This window comes from Populus euphratica, unplaced genomic scaffold, assembly GCF_000495115.2.
Source record: "Populus euphratica unplaced genomic scaffold, PopEup_1.0 scaffold2981.1, whole genome shotgun sequence".
In the NCBI taxonomy this organism is placed as follows: Eukaryota; Viridiplantae; Streptophyta; class Magnoliopsida; order Malpighiales; family Salicaceae; genus Populus; species Populus euphratica.
This window is the reverse complement of record NW_011502810.1, coordinates 4,968-16,277: the sequence shown is the minus strand read 5'-3', so window position 1 is coordinate 16,277 and position 11,310 is coordinate 4,968. Positions and strand designations below refer to the sequence as shown.

The 11,310-nt window shown below is 31.0% G+C and overlaps 1 protein-coding gene across 1 annotated transcript; it reads right to left on the bottom strand.

Moving 5' to 3' along the window:
- Positions 1 to 841: 841 nt before the first annotated feature.
- On the bottom strand, positions 842 to 4,958 carry LOC105119471 (pectinesterase-like). The gene is made up of 3 exons (XM_011017613.1): positions 4,040 to 4,958; positions 3,781 to 3,941; positions 842 to 1,658 (listed from the first exon to the last, which is right to left on the bottom strand). Exons 1-3 carry the CDS (start codon positions 4,858 to 4,860, stop codon positions 964 to 966), a joined length of 1,677 nt encoding a protein of 558 aa, XP_011015915.1. The 5' UTR covers positions 4,861 to 4,958; the 3' UTR covers positions 842 to 963.
- Positions 4,959 to 11,310: the final 6,352 nt, after the last annotated feature.

Sequence of the window (11,310 nt, the reverse complement as noted above, 5' to 3'; positions counted from 1 at the left end):
GACCCAATTACCGAACACTGTTCCTGTTTGGATTGCACCGACATCTCTTTTCTAAGTTTGGCCATCTCTTTATCCTTGCAATTTAAGTTCTTAAAGTCATCAATCAATCCTGTTATTTATGTGATAGGCCTGCATTTAAAATGAACATTTACCACAAATTAAAGGTATCTTATATTATTAGATATATTATTATAAAACATGCTTTGGTTAAGGAGTTATTGATACTTCAAGTGCAAAATGATGATATAAAACCATGATAAAAATGCACTTTTAAGTATTAATCATAGAGTTGTGTGGCTAAAGGTTGATCATAATTAACGCTTCACATTCTATTGTCCAGACCATTGTTCAACCTCTATATTGTGCCTATTCTACTGCTACTTGTTCTACCTCTAGAGGGCAGCAGCTGAGTACTTGATCTAATAATTGTAATGGTTGTTGTTGGAACACTAGTTGCCATTAAAATACTCGCTGTTACAACTAAAATTAGGGTTTTGATGAGATGTAGCAAGATAAATAGAGAGTTGTGGTGACAATGATGATAGCTAGACAGCAGATACAGTGACATTCAAGATGAAGAATTAAGATACTTAACCTTTAATTAGCTAATTATTTTTTATTTATATGAATAGAATAATATATAAAATTAAAGTAGTGTTTATAATATTTCCTATATATACATTCTATAATAGGATATAAAATTTTAAGTTTTACAAAAACATGTTAAACAAAGTTTTTTGATATTAATTTTTTATTTATCTATAATTTATTTTAATCATAATAATACTTTAGGTTATCATAAACTGATGTAGGAGAATAATTTTTAATAAAAATTTAATCCTAAAAGTAAATAAAATATTCCACTTTTAATTTGGCCTCAAATGTGCCGTTTTAAGTGTGTTTATTTTACACAAATTCTAACATACCGCTCAAAAAAGAATAAAGCAAAAATTAACAAATGCCTTAATTCAAATTGAGAAAGTATGGAATATCTGTAGAATTCAACCAGGTATTTCCTTGTATAAATGCCCCAACTGTAAACTGACTGGCCTCAGTTGAATTTGTGATCACCCTGTAACCAGGCCATGTCACCCTTGCACTTGTATTTGAACCTGGACCTCTGTTCATGTACTCCCCATAGTAAAGGGTACTCAATGCAAACGATGCATTCCATTCCAGCCATCCAGCAGGATCGACCAGATCATCAATATATGATCGAAGAAAAACTGTCCTTGAGTATTCTTTCCATGGCCGTCCTAAAAACGTTTGGAACGATGATTTAACTGGAATTAGATCAGCAGCAGCAGCAACCTTGCAGTTGAGGATTGATATTCCAGTGTTTTGGTTAGGGTCTTCTCTACCTTGGGCAGTGAAGATGTTTCTTTGGTTTGAATTTGGTTTGCGAGCATACAAGTTACTGGTTTGAAATACCACAGCTGCATTACCAAAAATGAAGTCAATCGTGCCATATACGTCACACTCGCGATAAAATTGTCGAAGAGAATGGACATATAAGGTGTCTTGGTAACCAACAAAGCTGCATTGATAAAATGCAGAGAGATCCGAGCCACTTCTTAAGGCCACTGCTTGGTGTTTACTGGGCCCTGCTGAGTTTTCAAAGGTTATGCCCTTGGCAATGAATCCGTCTCCTACCACCGCTGCGAGAGTAAGTAAACAAATTACAAGGGGTGGGTTAGTTGATATAAACGTACGCATACAAATTGCGACAGCAATAAATATTATTTCAGAAAATCTACTGCTATGTATTCGTAAAGTATATGATTAAGCATGTGTTTGAATAAAATGACGAGAATTTATTTATTTAGATGGGAATAAAAAGGTAGTAGCAATTATCAGTGCATAGAGTATTTTTGCTCCATCCTTTGAACATGTACGAGTGTGGATGGATCGAATGCTTATCTACAAAAAAAAACATATAATTCAAGTTCTTTTTAATGCCTCATGCAAAAAGTTACATAATTGTAAGGGTCTCACAAAGAGCTTTGGATGTGTTGTTGTGTACTTCATTTGTTATGCATCATGCAATGTAGAAGGAAAGAGAAAGAAAAAGCAGAAGAAAATCATCAAAGTTTTGACCCAAATTTTCAACTTTCCAAATGTCAAAAAGACAGCGCTCTTTTCCCGACAAAAATGAGTAGCTAAACGCGTTTCAATGGCCCCCAAGACACGCTAAACAGGAGATGCGAGCGGATCCTCTGGCTACACTGCGACACTCACTCTGAAGATCGCTAAAAACCTCATGCATCTTCTCGTTAGCGACAACAAGAAAATCTCATCTATCTAATTCGATCGATGGTGCTCTCCAGCCTCTCCATATAATTTATAAATAAAAAAGTGAATGATAGTCGCTGCCCTACAAGTAAAATCTCCTATTTTTTTATTTGAATAAGATAAGGGTATTTATCTTCTAATATCATGTGTACACGTGTTTCTAGAAAGCAAGTCTCCAATAGAAATCAGTTACACTCTAAATAATACCGTGTTATGTGGAGAAAACTTGTATAATACCAATGAAGTAATGATGGCTAAAAGACACCATAATAACAAAACAGGGTCTAAAAATGTGAACGCAATAAAAGTATCCAGTTCGCTCTAATGACAATCATTGTTTAGACTGACTGAAGATAATGAGAGAGTAATCACTAATCAGTAAAGGTATCTTGTGATGCCGAGTCTATAATCCGCTTTTCTCAAGAAAGTTGCAATTAATTTCAATACTGCATTATGTACTTGGATTGATTTGAATGCATATTTGTACACTAATTAATGTAGTTCTTCATTACATTTCATGACCGGGAATCAGCATCTACCTACTTTTATCATGAGTATTTGTTTTTCGGTGGGTGGGTATATCTTTTGATCTAAGCAAAGCTAATCGGGTCCCCCACCCAAGTTGGTACCAGTTTTTTCACCATTGGATCGATTCAGAGTAAGGAAAAAAAAGACAAGAAACTGTAGTTAAATATTAAGTTTCGAGAGCTCAACCATCATGAGTTGTCCCCTTCTAGACTGAGATTTCAGCTGCCCACGCCAAACAATTCAAGGAACGGGACCTGTACGATAACGAGACAGCCCTGCCACTTTTTCTGAACTGGGAAAACCCGGCTATTAAATTGAATCTAGCTCCTCACGGTAGAGAAGTGGATGCAACATGGCTCCTCGATATTAAAATAATCCACAAAATCTGCCCTCCATTACTTTTATATCACACATAGCGTTAATTGTAAACTTACTCCCTTTAGTTTATCAAAACTGACTAATTAGCCCTCATGGTTTCAAACTTGTATTTAATCCCTATGTCTTTAAATCCATTTATAATCTAATCATTTTCATCCATTTCATGTTTTTTTAAAAATTAATTTGTTTTCCTACCTCAGAAAATATAAGAAACAGAAAAAATTATAAGTAGACAACATGGAAAGATTAATGAAAACAGGAAGTTTTTAGAACAAAATATAACTAAATTTAAATTATCAACACTAGTCAAAGGATTTCTAATTGATTTTTTGGAACCAAAGGAGCTACTTAATTTCTTTTTCAAAATTAAGTAACTAAAATATAATTTACTGTCCCGCGTCTACATGGTTCCTCCAGTCATAGTGGTTGCCAGTCTCCGAATTTGACACTGATCACGATTCACGAGGAGATAATGAAAGAACCGAAACGGCGCAGCATGATCACCATTTACCTCTCCAATGACCATATGGAACGTAAAATGTTTTAAATACTGAAGAAAAAAGAAAGAAAATTTAGACTCACCGACGGTGGCTGACCGGAAAGTAGTCCATCCATCAACAACGCTCCTTTTTGCTTTGACCACAGTCTTTCCAATGCCATCCCCAATGAACACTAGCATCTTCTTCTTTCTCTCCACCTCCACGTTCTCAAAATATGCCCCGGCCTTTATATATATCACAAACCTACGCAACACATAACCAATGTCGTCTTAAATATATATGCTACCAATATTTATTTTCAGAGTTTTAGGAAAATGGTATAAAAAACAATGTGTACGTACCTTGTATCGCTTGAGTTGGGAGCTGCTCTCACGGCTTCGCTAATGGTAGTAAAGTTTCCTGTACCGTCTTTAGCTACTATTAAATCAAATTTGGTTGCATTGGCGGAAGCCTGCAAGAGCTTTCGATCTTTGGATGACAACCAAGATGGAAACCCATGTTTGACGTTGCCATACTCAGGGAAAACCTCGGACTTAGATGTGTTAACGCCAGGGATTTTCTTGAGCATGGCTAAGGAGTTACTTACATGGTGAGATATGTTATACAGGCCTTTCTTGATTGCTTTCCTAACTTTTCCTTTACTACGAGCAAACCCATCAAGGCACGTGTACTGGTTCGTCATGGCACCACTTAATAAAGTTTGCAAGTCGTGGTAATGCTTTGAGGTTGATTTTCTTGGGGCGAGGTCAGAGATGGCTGATTTGAGCTCGGCAATGGTGTCATCGAAGAGCTCGATACAGTCTTTGAGAGCTACCTTCTCAAGTGGTCCTAGCTTAATTTTGTTTCTGATGGCATTGCAGTTTGCAGAGGAGGCTCTAACCTCGTCCATTGTTTTGTTTAAGGTTGCAGAGATAAATTCAGGAAGGGACTTAGAGGCGAGATCTGGGAGAGATACAAGAGTTGAGACGCACAGTTCAGGGTATAGTGTGCCTTTACACGCTGAGTGGGCAATTTGGATGTGTTTGTGGATGTGTAATCGTGGGATTTCTATGGTTTTTGAGCTAAATTTAGCAGGTCTTTTAAAGGAGAGTAGAGTTACGACAAGGATTGAAATGGGCAAGAGAAAGAGCAAGGATTTAGTTCTTGCTCTGGTGGGATACATGGTGTCCAATGCTGATAGAATGGATGCTAATTTTGGACTGGAAGGGGAAAGGATTAGAGAAGCGTCTTAAATTGAGGATGGCTGAAGCCTCTTACGTGGAGCATGATCTTCATTTTTGGACTTCACATGGACAGCATGAAAGGGTAGTATATTGCGTTTGGGCCTGGAGATGCTGGACCAAAAGTAAAATAGTGGCCGAATTTTGATTTGACAGGGAGTAAAAATTAAGAGCCAAAACTAAATCTTTCTTTCATTTTTTTTTAATAAAAATGAATTGCTTTTATCAACGAAAGAAACTCACTAAGCCATCTTCAAAGAAGTTGTTAGTTATAAAAATCAAATTGATAATATGACTTTTTAAAGTTTTTATTTATTTATTTATGTGCACTCCAATAGTAAATAATCTTTTAGAAAAACTAATTATATTTTAATATATTTGATAAACAATTATTTTAAAAATCTAATATGACTTGGTTGACTTAAAAGATATAAAGATAACCTAAAATATTTTCCATTAACTAAATATTAAAAGATTAAATTAAAAAAATTCAATAAAAAATTAAAAAAAATAATTCAAGTCAATTCAAGTGAACACATCAAATTCATGACATAGTTCATGAGACCAAGAAAATCTTATTGAAAGCAAACCGAAAAAACATAGATTTAAAAAAAATCAAAGAAAAAAATTCTTAAAAAAATACTATTGTAATTAATAGTATTTTGTAAGGTTATGATATTTTTGCAAAATATGTAGGAATAATATTTTTGTAAAGAGAAATGGTATCTTGGTATTTTATTTAGTATTTCCTTAAAAACATATAAAACAAGCATTGAAAAGCCAAATTAATATTATTTTTTTATTTCAATTTAGTAGGAGATGTTTTAAGAGCTTAAAATTGCTACAAATGAGCAAATGGAGAGCAAAAGGCCAAAAAAATAAAGCTCAATAGTAGCCCTTTGTGACAATCTATTACCACACATTACATATGTATTTTTCAAGGTTCACCCTTTAACTCAATAATTGCATTGATAACTCAATGATCAAATTAATGAATCAAGTTAATAATTAATAAAGCTCATTAAAAACCCTATAAGATCAAGGTCTCTTTAAGGTATAAAGGTTATGAGATTGAAACTGCTAGATTTGGATTTCACGAACACCTATAAAATAAAAATTTAATTGGGTTTAAGGAACCATCTAGTGTATAAGTTAGCAAAATTATAAGAAAAATAAAGTGTTAGAGGTTGTTTTGTGCATGTTTGAAGAGAAGATATAAGGAAAAAGATGCTTAAATATTAAAGATGAAGAAAAAGTGAGCTCTTCTTTTGGAATTGTTTATTTGATAGCTTATAGACATTTATATAGCCATGAGCCATACCAACTTGCAATTAGATTAAGGTAAAAAAGGGAAAAAACTTTTTTACCTATCATAGAGATCTTCATTTAGGGTATTAACCCATAATGCTTAGTAGCTTATAATTCAAAACAAAACATGAAATCATGACAATCATCCAGTAGGTATAAGCATATTATAATGCCATTTTATGGACCAACTTATGGAAAAGGTATGTGTGATTCTTTAATGTTTAGTGACACGGCTAAAAGATTAATGTCTTCTCCTAAGTGTAGGAGTGTCGAAGTAATAAACAACCCGACAAGACTAGGGTCGAATGACACGGCTAAAATATTGATGTCTTCTCCCAAGTGCAAGAGTGTTGAAGTAATAAATAACTCGACAAGACCGAGGTCGAATCATGGGGAGGTTAATTATATAAATTATATATGACAATAATACAATAACAACAACAACAATAATAATAACAATAATAATAATAATAGTATTAGTATTAGTAGTAATATCAATAGTAATAATAATAATAATAATAATAATAATAATAAAGAAAAAGAAGGAGAAGAATGAAGATGAGAACTTTGAGATGAAATATTAATGTAAGGATTAAACAATAATAATAACAAATGTCAAGTTTAGAAGTTTCACTAATGGTATGTCAAACAAGTATAATATAAACTCTTATTATTCAATTGGAAACCACACACAAAGGAGGTTTCAATCAGATTATAGATTGTTAACATGATTATATTAGTCATCTTATTCGATTAATGCTAATACTTGTAAATTTCGTCAAGCATTCATGATTATAACTTATGTTAACAACAAATCAAGTTCCTTTCATAGCACAAGTGTTGGTTATACCACACAGTATGGACTATGAAAGTGTCAAGCATTTGTTGTACCAAATGTTATACAACATAAATCAAAATTAGTCATTTAACAAGCAAAGTATTAAAGAGTAAACAAAATAACAAATACAAAACATGTTAGTATAAAAAATTAAAGTCCATATTAAGTTTACACTATACTTATTCTTACATCATTAGTGTGTAACCTTTTCACCTTTACATAATAAACTTAACTAAACATAATGAAAGAAAGAAAAATAAATAAATAAAATAAGAACATAAATAAGATAAAGGTTAACTAAGTAAATGAAAGAAAATGAAAGGCATAAACTTGATATTAATGAAGCAAAGCATAAACATTACAAAAAATACAAAGAAAGAAAGCAAGAGCATGATCTTGATCTGGAAACCAAAATGCCCAAATGCATGGTAAATGCCTCCTTTTATAGGCCAAAATTAGGAACTATTGATTTGATAACTAATTGATGAGTAGGTGACTAACTCTTGACTTGGTGACACTCCTTATCTTCTCTTGTCTGCCTAAAACGTCATTGATAATGTCAAAATTGAAACCATTTGAAAACATGAAAGTTGTAGGAAATTGTCTCAGCTTTTGTGTGTAAAAATTTCAGGTCATTTGGACTTCTAGAACTCCAGATATGGGCCAAACACTAAATAGTGCTTAGGCTGGAAGACAGATTTAGACTTATTTATTGTTGCTACAATTTGGAGTTGAAAATGACCTTTTTAAGTCTTGGGCTCCTATAAAAGTTGTAGGCCTATGTCTTACCTTTCCATCCATATAAAGTAGACCTAAATCTGAGATCTACAGCTCTAGATATGACTCAATTATTGAATAGTGTTCTGGTTTGGATTGCACCGGCATCTCTTTTCGAAGTTTAGCTATCTCTTTGTCCTTTCAATTTTAATTCTTAAATTCATCAATCAATCCTTTCATTTATATGATAGACCTGCATTTAAAATAAACATTTACCACAAATTAAAGGTATCTTATATTATTAGATACGTTATTATAAAATATGTTTTAGTTAAGGAGTTAGTGATACTTTAAGTGAAAAATGATGATATAAAACCTTGATAAAAATGCACTTTTAAGTATTAATCATCGAACCACAGGGAAGTTAATTGTACAAATTATAGATGTCAATAATAGAACAACAACAACAACAACAACAACAACAACAACAACAACAATAATAATAAAAAAAAAAATAATAATAATAATAATAATAATAATAATAATAATAAAGAGGAAGAAGAAGAAGAAGAAGAAGAAGATGAGAACTTTGAGATGGAATATTAATGTAAGGATTAAACAATGATAATAACAAATGTCAATGTTAGAGGTTCCACTAATGATATGTCAAACAAGGAGAGTATAAACTCTTATTATTCAATTGGAAACTACATACAAAGGAGGTTCCAATCATATTATAAATTGTTAACATGATCACATTAATGATCTTATTTGATTAATACTAATACTTGTAAATCTCGTCAGGCATTCATGATTATAACTTATATTAACAACAAATCAAGTTCCTTTATAGCTCAAGTGTCGGTTATACCATACAGTATGGGCTATGAAAGTGCCAAGCATTTGTTGTACCAAGTGTTACACAACATAAATCTATATTATTCATTTAACAAGCAAAGTATTAAAGAGTAAACAAGATAACAAATACAAAACATGTTAGTATCAAACATTAAAGTCCATATTAAATTTACACTATACTTATTCTTACACCATTAGTCTTTAACTTGAAAATAGCATTTTTAAGTTTTGGGCTCCATATGAAAGTTGTAGGCCTATGTCTTACCTTTCCAGATATATAAAATAGACCTAAATCTGAGATCTATAGCTCCAGATATGACCCAATTATCGAACAGTGTTCCGGTTTGAACTACACTAACATCTATTTTCTATGTTTGACCATCTCTTTGTCCTTTTAATTTCAGTTTTTAAATTCATCAATCAATCCTTTCATTTATGTGATAGGCCTATATTTAAAATAAATATTTACCAAAAATTAAAGGTATCTTATATTATTAGATATGTTATTATAAAACATGTTTTAATTAAGGAGTTATGGATACTTCAAGTGCAAAATGATGATATAAAACCTTGATAAAAAATACAATTTTAAGTACTAATCACTTGGTATCAACTATACAAAAGGTAAAAGGAGTAGTTTAGATGTTACCTAATGATGGTGTATCTAGGTGTGACAGTTGGATTCAAGAGTTTAAGCATATCTAGGGGTATAACCTCTATCCAAAAAAAGGCATGACTAGTCCTTAATAAAGGATGTAAGATCAATTTAGGGAAACACATTATTGGTTTCTTAATAAAAGGGACACATGGTTGGTCTAAGAGAAGTATCTTATTGATTTGTAGACATTCTAAGTCCAATTTAGTAATTTTATACTTCTTGTGCTCGTCTCCAAATAAGGACATTGTGTGAGGGTAGTTATTATAGTCTTAATACCTTGGGCCAGATCATCTATTATGTTAAGCTTAATCATCAATCTCAAGCCTAAATTTAGAAGATCTTTGATTCACAAGTTCAATTAAAATTTTCACTAGGGTTCAAATCACTTTCCATCTTTTCTAACCTTCATCTTGTTAGTAGGCTCATTCCTTATTTTTCATTGGTTTCTTTGGAATCTAGTGTTATAGGTTCACTCTAAAAAGGTACCTATATTCTAGACTTTCAAATAAAAATTATGCAAGTTTATAAAACAAATAAATATGAGATGTTTACAGTAAAATAAAATTGATTACATGTTCACCATCTAACAATGACAATGGTCATCATTTATAAATTTAGGAACCTGATATCATTATTACATTGACGAGGGAATTCATATTCATTTCAGTCAATTTATAATAATTCAGACTCTTATAGAATCTATATGTTGACCATTTGCCACCTAAAAGTCATGAAATTCAATATGTTACATATTATGTTTTCCTTAAAGTAATTTACAAATAATGTGTATATTTTAAAGATATGGTGTTATTCTATATGTAATATACAAATGCATGAGCAATATGTACAAAGATTTAAAGCATATAAAAAAGGATATTGAAAAACAAAACATGAGCCAATAAATCAAAGCACAACAAACAGACAAATAACAAAACTTAGTCCATAAAAAACTCCCTCGTGAAGTTGTCATTTCATAGCATGTTCATGACATCACAATAATCATCCTTCTAGATCAGGATTTGGTAGTATGGAAAGAATAAAGAATTCTTGTCCTTTCATGATTTAAAAATGTTTGGAGTCTTTACCTAATATTTTGGTTATTAGAAACTCTAATTAGTTTTTAAAGCCTGGATAAAAGAACTTATTGTGTATAAAAAAGACAATATCACCAATAATACACCCTATCTAAGATAAGCATATATTATTTGTTTCTATTATTTGTTTCTCTTATTATTATTAAGACACTGTTATATTTTTCTATAATGTTTTGTTACTCTATCGCACATGTACGACGTTGCAATGATCATCCTTCTAGATTAGGATTTGGTGGTATGGTTGAAAATATTTGGAGTTTTTATCTAATATTTTGGTTATTAGGAACAATAATTAGTCTTCAAAGTCTGGTTAAAGGAACTTATTGTGTATAAAAATGATAATATTATTTATAATACACCCTATCTAAGATAAAATATATTATTTATTTATCTAATTATTATTAAGACACTGTTTTGTTTTTCTATCCATTGATTTGTCTATTGGTTAAAATAAATAAATCCTAGTATAGTAAATTATAACTTTATAATAACATATCTAATAATATAAGATACCTTTAATTTATGGTAAATGTTCATTTTAAATGCAGGCCTATCACATAAATGAAAACAATAACATTTTTTTTTTTGTTTCTTTTACTATTAGAAATACTTCTAAGTACAAATTTATAATTATGGATATTAAAAATAAATTAAAAGAGAAAGGATGGGGTTATATTTATTTTTCATGGGGGTAGTTTATTTTTTTTTAATATTGAAAATATATTTTATGTATAAGTTTATAAATTCAAACATTAAAAAATAAAAAAAAATATTTTTTTAAATTTAGACCAAGTCTCTATGAATTTAATAAACTTGTTATTAAATTCAAGATGTGTGCGAAATATAAAAATTAAGTTTTTAATATTTTAAAATATGCTTAATCATGCAAAATAATTATAAGTCATGACAATATTTTTTT